The 17,269-nt window shown below is 43.8% G+C and overlaps 1 protein-coding gene across 1 annotated transcript; it reads right to left on the reverse strand.

The window, feature by feature from the left end:
* Window positions 1–3,369: 3,369 nt before the first annotated feature.
* Window positions 3,370–12,540, reverse strand: LOC139226860 (uncharacterized). Its single transcript, XM_070857953.1, has 2 exons — window positions 4,192–12,540; window positions 3,370–3,859 (listed from the first exon to the last, which is right to left on the reverse strand). Exons 1-2 carry the CDS (start codon window positions 5,053–5,055, stop codon window positions 3,740–3,742), a joined length of 984 nt encoding a protein of 327 aa, XP_070714054.1. The 5' UTR covers window positions 5,056–12,540; the 3' UTR covers window positions 3,370–3,739.
* Between the last annotated feature and the right edge of the window lie 4,729 nt (window positions 12,541–17,269).

Here is a 17,269-nt window from a genome sequence, read left to right on the forward strand (position 1 = left end):
AGGAGAAACTTTACCCAGAGTGGTGAGAATGTGGAACTCACTACGAAGCTGGATAAGCACACGAGGGAGAAAGAATATGTTCGCTAACTTGCAACATTTCGCCTGATTTCGTTCAACTACTATTGCTAGAGTTGTTTCCCAGCTAGAGAAGTTGATGATATTTTCAATGTAAACTTCTTTATTAGAGAATTTTAGTGTACTCTGATCTGAACTCATTTGGTGGTAAATATTGTCCCCACCATTCAAGTACAAATTCCACAATGAAGTCTTCAAGAAAAGTAACTGGAGTTGTTGGCCAGCTCGAATCCACTTGAGGTAACCAAAAGAGATGGAAGAGTTCTGGTACCATTGTGGAGTTTTAGAATCGTAGACTGTTATACCACAGAAGGAGGCCATTAGCTGATCTTAAATTTATACCCTCAATTTGCTGAGCAGTGGAAATAGTTTTTTTTCGACTTACCATAAACCCTTCACAGTTTTGGACATCTCTAGCAGATCTTCCCTTAAACTTTGTCCTAATGCAGAGAACCCCAATATCTCTACTCTCCTCATAGTCAGGCCTTTCATTCTTGGGTATCAATAGTGAATCTCTTCTGCACCCTTTCCATTGTCTTGACATCCTTCCTAAAACAATATTCTAACTGCAGTCTAAACAATAATTCATATAGGTTTAGCCTTACCTCTTTGCTTTTGTACACTATTTTTGAAACCCAATGAGCATCTAAGCTTTTTATTTATAGTTTTTTTGACTTGCTCTCCCACTTTTAATGATTTATTTATCAAAACTCTTAAATCTCTCTTCCTATACTCTCCAATATTTTACCATTTAGTGTATATTTACTCTTACTCCAAAAAATGGATCACCAGTTAAATTACATCTAACATCTACCTGCCCAGTCCACTAACTTGTCTATGTCCTCCTTAAGTTGCTTACAGTTCTTTCACATGCTCCCTATTTTTATATTGTCTGTAAATCTTCATATTGTGCCCCCATATCCAATTTTATATGAATTGAGAAGTGTAGTTGTCACAACACCACTGTTTACATCCCTCCAATCCAAAATATAATTAATTATTTATTACTTTCTGTTTTCAGTCCTTCAACCAACTTCTTGTCCAATGCAACACAAAAGCAAAATACTGCAGATGCTGGAAATCTGAAATAAAAACAGAAAATGCTGGAAATACTCAGCAGGTCAGGCAGCATCTGTGGAGAGAGAAACATAATTGTTTCTCGCTCCACAGATGTTGCCTTCTTGCTGAGTAATTCCAGAATTTTCTGTTTTTATTTCTTGTCCATGCTGCCCTATGCCTTTTAATACCACATGCTTAATTTTTTATCAACAAACTTCCTCGTTGGCACCTTATCAACTATCTTTTCAAATTCCATCCACACAATATCCACTACATTATTTCATATCATAGAGCACAGGAGGCCATTTAACCCATTGTGCCTATGCTCTTTTACCCAAGACCCAGCAATTTTTCCCTTATCAATTATATATTTAATTCCTATTTGAAAGTTACTATTGACTCTGTTTCCACCATCCTTTCAGGCAGTGCATTCCAGATCATCATAACTTGCTGCGCAAGTCAAAAAAGCCATAAACCGGGGATGAGGGGGTTGACTTATGAGGAAAAGTTGAGTAGGTTGGGCCTCTACTCATTGGAATTCAGAAGAATGAGAGGTGATCTTATCGAAACGAATAGAGTTATGAGGGGGCTTGACAAGGTGGATGCAAAGAGGATGTTTCCACTAATGGAGGAGACTAGAACTAGAGGGCATGATCCTAGAATAAGGGGCCGCACATTTAAAACCGGGATGAGGAGAAATTTATTCTGAGGGTTGTAACTCTGTGGAATTCGCTGCCTCGGAGAGCTGAGGAAGCTTGGACATTGAATAAATTTAAGACAGAAATAGACAGTTTCTTAAGGGATAAGGGGTTATGGGGTGCGGCCGGGGAAGTGGCGCTGAGTCCATGATTATTTCGGGGAGGAGTGAGCAGCGACCTATAAAGGCCCAACGGCGGTCCCAGGTCGGCGGCAGTGCGGGGAGGAGCAAGCAGCGACCTATAAAGGCCCAGCGGTGGTCCCAGGTCGGCGGCAGTTCAGGGAGGAGCAGCGAGAGCGAGCAGCGACCTATAAAGTCCCAGCGGCGGTCCCAGTTTGGCGGCAGTTCAGGGAGGAGCAGCGAGCTGCAGCTGGTGCAGGGTCAAAAGTAAGAAAGAAGTAAAAAGTAATCGAAGTGTGACATCACAGCAAAGAGGGTAAGTAATTGGCTGGTTGATTGGTGAGTAGCTTTTCTTTTCTTTATCTTTTTTCTTTTTCTTATCAGTAAGACACCTTTGACGTTGTTACCAATTAAGTTAATCTAAAGATTAAGTCATGGCAGGAGAGCCCTGACCCGTGTCATGCTCCTCCTGTGCTATGTGGGAAATCAGGGACACTACACATGCAGGAAGTGTATCCAGCTGCAGCTCCTGACAGACTGTATTGCGCCACTGGAGCTGCGCATGGACTCACTCTGGAGCATCTGCGATGCTGAGGATGTCGTGAATAGCACGGTTAGTGAGTTGGTCACACCGCAGGTAAAGGTTACACAGCCAGATAGGGAATGGGTGACCATCAGGCAGAGCAATGGAAGGAAGGTAGTGCAGGGGTCCTCTGTGGTCATCTCCTTCCAAAACAGATACACCACCTTGGATACTGTTGGGGGAGATGACTCATCAGGAGAAGGCAGCAGCAGCCAAGTCCATGGCACCAGGGGTGGCTCTGCTGCACAGGAGGGCAGGAAAGAGTGGGAGAGCTATAGTGATAGGGGATTCGATTGTAAGGGGAATAGATAGGCGTTTTTGCAGCTGCAAACGAGACTCCAGGATGGTATGTTGCCTCCCTGGTGCAAGGGTCAAGGATGTCTCGGAGCGGCTGCAACGGATTTTGAAGGGGGAGGGTGAACAGCCAGCTGTCATGGTACGTATAGGTACCAACGATATCGGTAAAAAACAGGATGAGGTCCTACAAGCTGAATTTAGGGAGCTAGGAGTTCAATTAAAACGTAGGACCGCAAAGTAAGTAATCTCAGGATTGCTATCAGTGCCACATGCTCGTCAGAATAGGAATTGCAGGATAGCTCAGATGAATACGTGGCTTGAGGAATGGTGCAAGGGGGAGGGATTCAAATTCCTGGGACATTGGAACCAGTTCTGGGGGAGGTGGGACCAGTACAAACTGGAAGGGTCTGCAACCTGGCAGGGCTGGCACCGATGTCCTAGATGGAGTGCTTGCTAGTGCTGTTGGGGAGGATTTAAACTAAAAAGGCAGGGGGATGTGTCGAGGAAATATTTAGCTTAAATTAACTCAGGCGGAGACTTTCAGAACTGCACTTCGAGAGAATTTATTTTAAAAAGCAAGATATATCTCGGAGAGCCTGCTTGGACCGTACCAAGGCAAAACTCTGACATACAAGCAAATTGCACTTATCTTTATACAGAAATTGAATACAGAAATAGAAGAGGAATCTTATTCATTAGTCCCACGAGTACAAAGGCCGTCTCGGGAGGTGCACACTCTATCTGTCCTTGCATAGTTTTTCTCTGTTCACAGTCTAATAAGCAGAATCAAAAGGAGACTCCCTTTTAATACCAGATGGTCATTTAATTGCATCTCTAAGTTTCAAGACTAAAAAGCGTGGCTATTTTTCTAGTCCTATTATTTTTTTAAGCATATCAAAAAACAGAATTTAACCCTTCCCTTTTCCATAAGCCATAGATTCATAGATTCTTTCTTCCACAATTCCCTCCTTGTTGATCTTTTTATTTTTTAGATCAACACAATTTCCTATATTCTCTTCTTGAGCAAAATGGGGTTTATTACTTGACTAATTACATTTTTTAATTTTATCCACATTCCGCAAAGGATTATTAATAATACAAGCATAACCATGCCTACGATTACTATGGGGTGTATAGCAAGCTTCAGTACTGCTGTAGCTTTTGGGGACCATCCGGTAAACACATCCCACCAGTGGTGTACTGTCAAAGAGGTGACTTCGTCTGCGATTCTCACTAGTTGCCCCTTCTTGTAACTCATTTCGACTCTAAATTGGTGGATGTCTCTGCCTTGCTTTGACAGAGCTTCCTCAATTTTCTTGTCATTACGTATCAAATTGTGCAGTTTGGTCAAATTAATTACAGGGGGTAAGGGTTCAATCTTGTGCATAGACAGATAATTTTCTACATTTTGCCACTGCCCAAAGGTATAAGTTCTTTTTATTTCAGGGTCATACAGGGTGTAGACTCTTCTCACGCATTTATTAATGGGGGGTTTATACAAAATTCCATCCAGATAGACAGGTTTATTTCCTGTCACACAGATCTCATTCTGTCCTATTTCCGTTATTTCAGTGTCATTTGTTGGCTTTAATTCCCATTTACATACTCCAATGGAGTGCTGCAGTGAGCATGGTTCGTATATGGCGGTCTGATAGGGACATACCATTCCGAATGGCCACCTAGCACATCCCCTCTGGTGATGTGTCATATTCTTCTCATCGACCCAATCTCCTTTAAATTCTGGGTACCAGAAGTTCTGTCCAAACAGCTGGGGCATTACTTGGAACTGACACCAAATTTCTTTTCGTGTCATACTTACTATCTCTCCAGTAACGTTACATCCTTTTGAATTACAACTGGTATATCTTTTTTGAGGGTTAATGGTTAAATTAAGAAGCTTATCTCTTTTGTTAATTTCCAGCAACCTTTCCCATGTGTTAGCATGGAAAGATAATATTTTCCTTTCTGACTCGGCTCTTAATAGCTGTCTGATCATTTCTTTAAACAGGCAATGGGTGTACTTGTTTACTCCCTGTTGTTCTTTCATTAGGTTCTCTATTTCCTTCTCTATCCCTTCATTCTGTTGCCAGGTCATTTCATTTAGGACGTAACCTGATATCTGTAATTGCTGTAATCCTTCATCCCAGGCATTTCTGATTTTTATATCTTCCCCTACCAGTCCTCCGACGGCCTGGATTTTATTTTGTAGGGTCTCGATATCCATGGAGTTCAATGCTCCTATTCCTGCTCCCACTCCACCTTACACAGTCCCGAACACATCCCGTTTCTTTCTTTGGGGTCTTTCTTTTTCAAAAGATACCTTAATACTGGTTGTGTGGCAACCATCTTCTTTCTTTGGGGGATATTTAATTCGTATTGTTAGATTTAATATACCTGGGGATCTTACCACTGGGATGCAAGTGGTCAGTATCCTTTTTAGATGTCCCGGGTCCCGGTCTTCTGGGTGGCCGGATTCTTTTACTGACCATTTTACCACAAATGGGTCTCCTCCATTCACCAGTGTGTTATTCATGCACAACATCCGCTGCCCTTCTACCATACTTGTATATGAATAACGGAGGAAGTCTTTTCTCTCGTCCGGCCCTCCTATGTACCCCCATCTCTTGTTTTTCCCTGTGCTCCGGGTACACTTCATCCACACATCGGCCTGGTATTCTATGAACAACCGATACCCTTTCCCCAATATAAACTGGAACTCCCCTCTTTCTTCCTTCATTCCACATGCCTCACATCGTGCCGTAAAATTCCCTACCTTACAACTTTGGCCTACTGGGCATATAAAATTGCCTTGCTGCCTCATACTATTACTTCTTTCCCATACCATATTTCCCTTCCATACTCTTCCTTCTTTTAGGACTTCTTCCTCCTGCCGGGAGTTCTCTGTCGCTAAAATGATCAGTATACCTAACGTCCATTTATAATTTTTCCAAGAGTCCCTTCCCATCTTCCCTTTCTTGTTTGTTTCTATACCACTCTTGAATTAAGTTGTTACAATAACACGTCCACACGATAGTAACAGTGACCCAAATAATAAAGGCCCAAACTGGCACACAAATGAGCTCTGACATCCGTCCGTGAATTTTGGGCAATATTTTCAAGTCCAAATATTTAATACAAGAGCAGGTACAGTTCTTCAGCGAGCAGATGGCTGTTTTCTTAGTCGGGCGACCATAGTATGTCCTGGTTCAATGCCTTTTCCTTCGGCTGTAATTCGTCTGGGAAATAATATTTACAGCGGGTTGCATGCACCCAGTTCGGGTGCTTTTCCAACTTCAAAGCGGTTCGTGTTGTGAGAATTATCTGATATGGTCCTTTCCACCTAGGAGAAAAGGATTCTTTATTTAATGTTTTTACTAACACTTGATCTCCAGGTCTGAAAGGGTGCATATTTCCTTCCCACGGAGGCACCTGTGTCTGCTTTATTTGTTCATGCAGACTTCTTGCTATTTCACACATGGCCTGAGCATACTTTAGTGATTTTTCATCATTCCAAATTAATGCTATTTTTTCATCTGCCAGTGGTGGTTTTACGCCAGTAGGCATTGGTCTTCCCAATAAGGCTTCATGTGGTGTTAAATCAGTGTTTCGGTTTTTCTGGTTTCTCATTGTATACAATACTAATGGTAAGGCTTCTGGCCACTTCAGTCCAGTCTCCTGACATACCTTGGTAAGGGTAGATTTTATTATCCCATTTACTCTTTCTACCATTCCCGAGGACTGTGGCTGATATGGTATATGTAACTTTCACTGGAACCCTAATGCTTCTGCAAGGTTTTGCACTATTTTTCCGGTGAAGTGGGTTCCCCTGTCACCGTTGATTCCCATAGGTATCCCATATCTTGGTACTATTTCTTTAAATAGAATTTTTACTACTGTTCGGGCATCGTCTTTCCTAGTGGCGTACGCTTCTACCCACCTTGTGAACATATCTACTATGACTAATAGATACTTAAGACCTGATACTGGAGGCATGTGGACAAAGTCAATTTGCAAATTTTCAAAGGGCATACTTGGTTGGGGTAGATGATCATATTCAGTAGGTGTTTTACCTCTGTTATTTTGTTGACAAATTTGGCATGTTCTAGCAACTTTCTCAATTACTACTGTTATTCCTGGTGCATACCACTGTGCATTAATAGCATGCATCATCCCTCCTTTGCCCATGTGAGCCTGACCGTGTGCTAGGCGAGACAGGGGCAAAAATAGAGATCTAGGGCAAACAGTTCGCCCATCAGGGTGATACCAAATGTCGTTTTTTAGAAAACAACCCTGGTTTTCCCAAGTTCTTCCTTCCTGCATGGTAACTTGTTGTTGGGCTGTTTTAAGCTGTTGGATGTCAAGTACCTGTGGAGGGGAAACTGAGACTTCTTGAAGGCAGTCTGCCTGTGCCGAAGCGGCCTGTTTGGCTGCTTCGTCAACCCTCCTATTTCCTACTGATACTCCATCCTCACCGGTTGTGTGAGCTGCACATTTGATAATGGCTACCTTACTTGGCAACTGAATAGCGTCTAATAGATTAAGCACCAGTTGAGAGTGCTTAATATGCTTTCCACCAGAGGTGATAAAGCCTCTGTTTTTCCACAGTTGTCCAAAATCATGGACCACACCGAATGCATATCTAGAATCAGTATAGATATTAGCAGTATGATCTTTAGCTATTATACAAGCTCTAGTGAGGGCAAACAATTCAGCAGCCTGAGCCGAGGTTCCGGGAGGCAGGGCGAATGCTTCAACAGTTTCGTGGGGATTTACAATAGCATAGCCTGCCAAAAACAAATCATCCGACAGCCTATGTGATGATCCATCCGTATAGAGAATAAGATCAGGATTGTCCATGGGCTCTGTGAGCAAATCTGGTCTTGGTAAGGTGGCTACTTCCACCATTAACAGACAATCATGCTGGTCTGGATCCTCTACTTCTTTAGTAGGAAGAAAGGTGGCTGGGTTCACTACCGGTGCACGTCGAAAGGTATAGTTAGGGTGTGACAGCAGTAATACTTCATAACCTGTTCTTCGAGACGCTGTAAAGTGTTGTGTGGCAGCTGAATTCAAAAGTAATAACACAGCATGGGCTGTAATGACAGTACATGGATGATCCAAGACAATAGGTACCGACTTCTCCACCATGACCGCAGTAGCAGCTACAGCACGTAGACACGCTGGCATTCCCCTTACTACTGGAGGCAGTAAAACCGAATAATAAGCAACTGGTCTATTTCCCCCACCATGTTCTTGGGTTAGTACTGCTGTTGCAAATCCTTCTTTTTCATTCACATGCATCTGAAAGGGTTTACCATAATTCGGAAGTCCCAACGCCGGAGCATTAGTAATGGCTTTTTTTAAACTGTTTAAATGCCTCCTCTCTCTCTGGGGTCCACTCCACCTTGGGTGGGGCATCATTTAGGGCAGCTGATCTTAGGACCGCATCCCATTCTCGATAATCGGGGATCCATTGTCTACAGTACCCAACCATCCCCAAAAATGACAAGATATCCTTCTTTGTCTTTGGTATGGTGGCCCTTTGAATTGTCTGAATTCTTTCTGGTCCTAGCTGCCTCTGCCCTTGAGATATGTGAAAACCCAGGTACTGGACTTGAGTCTGACAAAATTGTAACTTTTGTAACGACACTCGGTGCCCTCTCTCACATAGGTGCTGTAACAGTTTTAGGGAGTCTTGCATGCACCTGTATCCGTGGCTGGAAGCCACAAGCAAATCGTCCGCATACTGCAGCAGTACAGACTGGTCTGATAATGAACAGTCTTCAAGGTCTCTTTTTACTGCTGCTGCATATACTGCGGGGCTTTCGGTGTATCCTTGGGGCAACCTGGTCCATGTGTACTGCTGCTTCTTGTGGGTGAAAGCAAACAGATACTGACTCTCTTGATTTAACGGGATGGAGAAAAAAAGCTAAACACAGGTCTATTACAGTAAAGACAGTTGCTGTTGGTGGTATAGCAGATAGTATAATGTTGGTGTCCGGTACCACAGGGGTGATAGGGACTACTATCTTATTAATAGCTCTCAAATCTTGCACAAATCTCCATTCATTCGGCCTATTAACCTTTGGTATGGGCAGTATCGGAGTGTTACACGGGCTCTGTGTCTTTTCTAAAACTCCTTGTTCCAACAATGCAGAAATGACTGGCTCTATCCCATTTTCTGCCTCTGGAGGCAGTCTGTATTGCCTAATGCTTGGTAACACGGCGTTCTTTATTAATTGTACCCGATGGGGTACTGCAGAATGTACTTGCCCAACATGATTCTTATGCTTTGCCCAAAGTTCAGAAGATGCTTGATTCAATGCCATTGGCAGCTTAGGGCTTGGTTGTTCCGGGGGTTGCTGTTTTTCAAAAGTGGAGGCATGATTTTTACCTTTCCACTGGAGAATCCCCCTGTTGTGGGTGATAAAGTCTATCTGAACACTTTGCAATTTTATTACTGCCCAAGGTTGATAGCCGTGTTGCTGTTTTTCTCTTTCTATTCCTACAATCATCGGACCTATATCTTCAGGTTTCGCTGGCGGTTTTACAGCCAAGGTCAGATGGGGTGTCGAGTTCGCTTCTCTAAACCGCTGTTGCTGTAAGGGTGTCAAATCGATGGCTACCCCCAATCCTTCTGGTCCAAAATAAATGCGGGGCGTAGCTTCTACTATTTCTTCTCTATTTAAAAAGGATTGTACCAAACACTGGTAAGTTTCAGCTTTTTGGCGAGTGTACCAGGCTGTACAGTGAAGCTGAACTGCCTCAAAGCTTGTCAAAATTATATACATTTAGCTTTTAAGTTTTGTATAACTTCATGTATCAAGGGGGAATAGAAGTTGCCAATCAATTGCCAACAATAGAGGGCAGCCTTTTCTTTGTTATCCTCCCTTCTCTCTTCTTCAATCCCATTAAAGAACTGATGGATTTTATTTGGAGGGAGCTCCATGTACATTCCTTCCTTTGTGCAATAAATTGTGGCTTCTAGTTTGCACAAAGTCTGTCTTCCCAATAAAGGGAGCGGTGTTGTTTTAGAGACTATCAAAGTCTCATCATTAACCGATTGTCCTTCAATTATCAATTTGGTAGGTTCCGATAAAAATTCTTTCATGGGGATACCGGCCACACCCATACTTAAGACGGTGGTGTTGCTTACAGGTAATCCCACAGAGGATGGTACAGAAGACATAGTAGCACCGGTATCCACCAGGAACTTCACATAAGTGTCTCCTACTTTTACTACTGCCAGAGGGTTTTCTTCTATGTCCGCTGATAGGCGGAGGGCTGGCGCCTGTACCACTAAGCCTCCGGGGCATCCCTATGCTGATTGGTGCGGGTTGGGGTTAGAGAACGAAAACTGAGGGGCCAAGGGAGGTGGAGGTTCGGGGAAACCCCCTTTCAATCCTCCACCCTGTTTCGGGGGGTACCTACAATCGCGAGCCCAATGCCCTTTTCTTCCGCAATTTCTACACTCATCTTGAGAGCGGTCTCTTTGGGGCCACTGTCCTCTCCCTCTTCCTCGTCCTCGTCCCCCATATCCTCCTCTATTATTCTGCGCTTGTCCTCTTCCTTTTTGCTGATAGTACTGACCTGCTGTTTTATCCTTGTTTTCCTTATAGGTAAATAGTCCCTCCCTATCCATGTTGGCCAGGACTGTGATCGTTTCTTTCCAACTTTTTCCTTGCCAGTCCAAGACCTTAATTTTGTATGTTCTTGCTTGTTGTGGCAACATACAATTTAACAAGGTTTGCACTGCCAAAGGTTCATTTTGATCCATTGGTATTCCTGCATGCTCGTCCCAACTATTTTTCCATCTGCCTGCAAAATCTATCATCGATTCTTCTGTTTTCTGCAAGCAGCGGGTGACTTCCCCTATATCTCCATGCTTTTTAGCTCCCTTTAATATGGCATCCTTGCCCCGGTGCTGTAACCAATGTTCCCGGGACTCATTTCCTTCTATGTCATTATTTTCCCGCCAATCTCCATTTTCGCCGGCGGGTATAGGGAATATATCTTTTACCCCTTGCCAAGGGGACCCATATGCTGCCTGCAGTAATAATTTCACATCTCCGGGGAGGGGGTTATAAATGGTACAGGTTTGCTCAAGCCAGTTGTGAAAGGCTACTGGCTTCTTAACAGGATTAGGGGCGGCTGATATCATATCTCCGGCTTCTCCAGGGGACCATGGTTTTAAAACTGCCGTAGTTCCTATCATTACCCTAGGATTTTGGCTGACGGGGTTTGGGAAGTAGAGTCAGCGGCTTCTCTTTGAGCCGCTTGCCCTCTTGATTCTACCCCATATCTGTGGTCTATGCCCTCTTGTCCAGAGGCTCTGGCGTCCCCTGACCCAGATGCTCCCGGGTCTCCTCCATCGGCTCCTCCACCTGCCCCGTTTTCATTTTCTAGTGGGTTTTGTGGATTTTCTCGTCGCCTAGAGGCCTGATCCAGCTGAGCGGCCACTATTTCTATAATCTCCTGCCAATCATCTGGCTTGGTGGTTGGAAGACGGGGGTATAAGCCGACAGGGGAAGCGGTCATAACCGGGCACTTGGGGGGCTGTAAGAGGGAGGGGGCTTCTCCTTACTCTCCTCCTCCTTCTTTTTATTTTTAGGGGGCTGGTGCCTCTTTGCCACCTCTGTCCATTTTTTAAAACAATTCTCCATATAATCTTTATCCCAAGTGGGGTCCCCCGCCCCATCTTTGGTGGTCTGTCTCCATTCCTCAATTAAGGACAATTTAAAACTTCCTCCATATGGCCAATCCCCATCAGACCAACCGTACAAATCGCTACTAAACGTTACCGCGTATCTGTCGTCTCCTGTTTCTTTAATTACAGTGCCGGGCGGCACAATGGGATCTCCTACCTTCTCTCGTTGCTTTACTACCTTACTGATTCTTTTCTCAGTCTTAGGATGTACTTTCATTCTTTCAGTTGAGAGGTCGTCCGTCTTTCCTTTTCTAGGAACTGGGCGCGAGCGCCCTGCTCGACTAGAGCCGTTTCCCATTCTTCCGGGTGCAACGTCTCGCGGTCTTTTCTGAAATGAGAGTTAGGACAATCCTACAAAATATACAATAATTTACAAAGCGCTCACCGGTGTTCTCTTTTCCGCTCAGCTCGGGGTCTCCTTTTGCCTTTTTGTTATTTTAGCTTCTTAGCGGTAGCTACCTTATGCCTCACCCCCTAGGGGATCTTGGCAGCCCGTCCCCCTTTTGCTAGGACGGCCTAGGCACCTTCCTTCTTTTAGCTAGGAAGGTCCTTTAAAATTCCTCTTTTCTCTCTTTAAAAGTTAAATTTAGTTCTTTTGGATCTCGTTATCAGAGATCCTGCCGGACTACGCCAGAATCTGTCGAGGAAATATTTAGCTTAAATTAACTCAGGCGGAGACTTTCAGAACTGCACTTCGAGAGAATTTATTTTAAAAAGCAAGATATATCTCGGAGAGCCTGCTTGGACCGTACCAAGGCAAAACTCTGACATACAAGCAAATTGCACTTATCTTTATACAGAAATTGAATACAGAAATAGAAGAGGAATCTTATTCATTAGTCCCACGAGTACAAAGGCCGTTTCGGGAGGTGCACACTCTATCTGTCCTTGCATAGTTTTTCTCTGTTCACAGTCTAATAAGCAGAATCAAAAGGAGACTCCCTTTTAATACCAGATGGTCATTTAATTGCATCTCTAAGTTTCAAGGCTAAAAAGCGTGGCTATTTTTCTAGTCCTATTATTTCTTTAAGCATATCAAAAAACAATTTAACCCTTCCCTTTTCCATAAGCCATAGATTCATAGATTCTTTCTTCCACAGGATGGGAATCTATGCAGGGAGACAGAGGGAACTAAAAAGGGGGCAGAAGCAAAAGGTAGGAAGGAGAAAAGCAAGAGTGGAGGGCCAAGAAATCAAGGGCAGAAATCAAAAAGGGCCACATTACAACATAATTCAAAAAGGACAAAGAGTGTTAAAAAAAACAAGTCTGAAGGCTGTGTCTCAACGCGAGGAGCATTCGTAATAAGGTGGATGAATTGACTGCGCAGATAGCTGTTAACGGGTATGATGTAATGGGGATTACGGAGACATGGCTCCAGAGTAACCAAGGCTAGGAACTCAACATCCAGGGGTATTCAATATTCAGGAAGGACAGACAGGAAGGAAAAGGAGGTGGGGTAGCGTTACTGGTTAAAGAAGAGATTAACGCAATAGCAAGGAAGGACATTAGCGTGGATGATATGGAATCTATATGGGTAGAGCTGCGAAACACCAAAGGGCAGAAAACGTTAGTGGGAGTTGTGTACAGACCACCAAACAGTAGTAGGGAAGTTGGGGATGGCATCAAACAGGAAATTAGGGACGCATGCAATAAGGGTACAGCAGTTATCATGGGTGGCTTTAATCTACATATTGATTGGGCTAACCAAACTGGTAGCAATACTGTGGAGGAGGATTTCCTGGAGTATATAAGGGATGTTTTTCTAGACCAATATGTCGAGGAACCAACTAGAGAGCAGGCCATTCTAGACTGGGTCTTGTATAACGAGAGAGGATTAATTAGCAATCTGGTCGTGTGGGGCCCCATGGGGAAGAGTGATCATAATATGGTAGAATTCTTCATTAAGATGGAGAGTGACACAATTAATTCAGAGACTAGGGTCCTGAATTTAAAGAAAGGAAACTTTGACGGTATGAGACGTGAATTGACTAGGATAAACTGGAGAATGATACTTAAAGGGTTGACGGTGGATAGACAATGGCAGACATCTAAAGATCACATGGATGAACTACAACAATTGTACATCCCTGTGCGGGGTAAGAATAAAAAAGGGAAGGTGGCTCAGCCGTGGCTAACAAGGAAAATTTGGGATAGTGTTAAATCCAAGGAAGAGGCATATAGATTGGCCAGAAAAAGCAGCAAACCCGAGGACTGGGAGAAATTTAGAATTCAGCAGAGGAGGACTAAGGATTTAATTCGGAGGGGGAAAATAGAATATGAGAGTAAGCTTGCAGGGAACATAAAAACTGACTGCAAAAGCTTCTATAGATATGTGAAGAGAAAAAGATTAGTGAAGACAAATGTAGGTCCCTTGCAGTCAGAATCAGGCGAATTCATAATGGGGAACAAGGAAATGGCAGACAAATTGAACAAATACTTTGGTTTTGTTTTCACTAAGGAAGACACGAATAACCTCCCGAAAATACTAGGGGACCGAGGGTCTAGCGAGAAGGGGGAACTGAGGGAAATCCTTATCAGTCAGGAAATGGTGTTGGGGAAATTGAAGGGACTGAAGGCCGATAAATCCCCAGAGGCTGATAGTCTGCATCCCAGAGTACTTAAGGAAGTGACCCTAGAAATAGTAGATGCATTGGTGGTCATTTTTCAACATTCCATGGACTCTGGATCAGTTCCTATGGATTGGAGGGTAGCTAATGTAACCCCACTTTTTAAAAAACGAGGGAGAGAAAACGGAACTATAGACCAGTTAGCCTGATATCGGTGGTGGGGAAAATGCAGGAATCAATTATTAAAGATGTAGTAGCAGCACATCTGGAAAGCTGTGACAGGATCGGTCCAAGTCAGCATGGATTTATGAAAGGGAAATCATGCTTGACAAACCTTCAAGAGTTTTTTGAGGATGTAATGAGTAGAGTGGATAAGGGAAAACCAGTGGATGTGGTGTATTTGGACTTTCAAAAGGCTTTTGACAAGGTCCCACACAAGAGATTAGTGTGCAAAATTAAGGCACATGGTATTGGGGGTAATGTATTGACATGGATAGAGAACTAGTTGGCAGACAGGAAGCAAAGAGTGGGAATAAATGGGTTCTTTTCGGAATGACAGGCAGTGACTAGTGGGGTACCGCAGGGTTCAGTGCTGGGACCCCAGCTATTTACAATATACATTAATAATTTAGACAAAGGAATTGAAGGTAATATCTCCAAGTTTGCAAATCTCACTGAGCTGGGTGGCAGTGCGAGTTGCAAGGAGGATGCTAAGAGGCTGCAGGGGGACTTGGACAGGTTAGGTAAATGGGCAAATGCATGGCAGATGCAGTATAATGTGGATAAATGTGAGGTTATCCACTTTGGTGGCAAAAACAGGAAGGCAGATTATCATCTGAATGGTGACAGATTAGTAAAAGGGGAGGTGCAAAGAGACCTGGGTGTCATTGTACATCAGTCATTGAAGGTAGGCATGCAGGTACAGCAGGCAAAAAAGAAAGCAAATGGCATGCTGGCCTTCATTGCGAGGGAATTTGAGTATAGGAACAGGGAGGTCTTACTGCAGTTGTACAGGGCCTTCGTGAGACCCTGTGTGCAGTTTTGGTCTCCTAATCTGAGGGAGTGCAGCGAAGGTTCACCAGACTGATTCCCGGGATGGCAGGACTAACATATGAGGAAAGACTGGATCGGCTAGGCTTATACTCACTGGAATTTAGAAGAATGAGAGGGGATCTCATAGAAACTTGAAATTCTAATGGGACTGGACAGGTTAGATGCAGGTAGAATGTTCCCGATGTTGGGGAAGTCCAGAACCAGGGGTCACAGTCTAAAAATAAGGGGTAAGCCATATAGGACCGAGATGAGGAGAAACTTTTTCACCCAGAGAGTTGTGAACCTGTGGAATTCTCTGCCACAGAAAGTTGTTGAGTCCAGTTCGTTGGATATATTCAAAAGGGGAGTTAGATGTGGCCCTTACGGCTAAAGGGATCGGGGGTATGGAGAGAAGGCATCGGTGTGGTACTGAGGTTGCATGATTTCAAAATGTTCATCCTTGTTTTCAAATCTATCCCTGGCCTTGCCCCTCCATGTCTCTGTAATCTCCGGCCCCACACCCCCCAGAGATGTCTGAGCTTCTCTAATTCTGCCCTCTTGAGCATCCCTGATTCTAATCGCTGAACCATTGACGGCCGTGCCTTCAGTTGCATAGGACCTAAGCTCTGGAATTCCCTCCTTAAACCTCTCAGCCTCGCTATCTCTCTTTCTTCCTTTAAGACGGTCCTTAAAACCTACCTTTGGTCATCTGCCCTAATTTCTCCTTATGTGGATCGGTGTAAAATGTTTGTATTATAACACTCGTGCGAAGCACCTTGGGACGTTTTACTACGTTAAAGGCGCTATATAAATACAAGTTGTTGTTGTATCCTAACTGGCTGACCTACATTTGCTTCCGGTCCAGAAACGCTTCAATTTAAAAATTCTCATCCTTGCTTTCAAATCCCTCCATGGCCTTAACTCTCCTTATCTATGTCACCGTCTCCAGCCCTATGGCCCACCGAGATCTCTGTGCTCCTCCAAAGCTGGCCTCTTGTGCAAACCTGATTTTCATCGCTGCACTATTGGCGGCCGTGCTTTCAGCTGCTTGGGACCTAAGCTCTGAAAACCCCCTCTAAATCTCTGCATCTCTATCTCTCTATCTCTCCCTCCTCCTTTGATGTTGGTCCCAAGGGGGTTTGTTTTCGTGAAATTCGACTTGAGCAATTTTGAATTCAGTAGACCGTACGAGGTTTCTTTTCAGCAGTTGATTACTGCCATACTGTACAGTATGTAATACTTGCAGTATAATAATATCACATTGTCCATACTCTATTGACAGTAATGTCCTTCCAATTAAATAAAGCAAAAATGTTAAAGAATACTAATAAAAGCATTACAGTGAATCCTGGTAACAAATCCAGCCGGCTGTACTACTATAACTCACTAAGGTTGACATTAATATAAATGGAGTTAGAGAGCAAGTACCAGCTGGAGGGACTGCTGCATTATCAGTGAAAATAAAGTGTCAAAATATGTTGAACTTTAGAACTACGACAAATGGAAATTTTAGGCATTTGCTTACATTCAATTTTAAATATCATTAAATGTTATATACAATATCTCTGATTTACTGTCACATTACCTTTCTGAAGGGAGCGGTAAGTATTAATATTGTGTTCCTAACACAGATGAGACTGCACACAGGGAGGTTAAAGTAACAGTGACCTCAGTCTTTAATAAGACACTCCAGAGTGAGGAACAGGCTTTAGGTGCCGGCTTATATACAGTGCTCCCAAGGGATGCTGGGATCCCTTGGGACTTCAGGGGATGAGGTCCCTGGTGTCAGAACATGGGAGTGCATGCTTTACAGATACACAACATCACTTCCCCCCCCACCCAAAGTCAAAGTAAAAATTATTTACAAGGTGAGGCGGTTGGGAGCCTTTCTTTCCCTGGTGGACCGCCTCGGTACAAATGTCTGTTCTGGTGTGTTGACTGTGCCCTTGCTGGGTTGGCGTGTTGGCCCTGGAGGGCTGTTGGGCGTGATGGGTTCAATTACCTGGTCCAGCGTGGTGTCGTTGATCCTTTGGGTGTGTGCTGTGGGCTCGAAAAAGGTGGTGTCTGCTGTGGGTTGTTCAGGGCAGTCTGTAAACCGCAGCCTCATTTGGTCCAGGTGCTTTCTGCAAATT

The sequence above is a fragment of the Pristiophorus japonicus genome, chromosome 16 (genome assembly GCF_044704955.1).
Source record: "Pristiophorus japonicus isolate sPriJap1 chromosome 16, sPriJap1.hap1, whole genome shotgun sequence".
NCBI lineage: Eukaryota > Metazoa > Chordata > Chondrichthyes > Pristiophoridae > Pristiophorus > Pristiophorus japonicus.

Coding starts and splice junctions, on each gene's coding strand:
- LOC139226860 (XM_070857953.1), bottom strand. CDS start 5,055: ATGGATATCGAGACCCTACAAAATAAAATCCAGGCCGTCGGAGGACTG. Junction 3,860..4,191: donor AGATTGAACCCTTACCCCCT/GTAATTAATTTG, acceptor AATAAACCCCAT/TTTGCTCAAGAAGAGAATAT.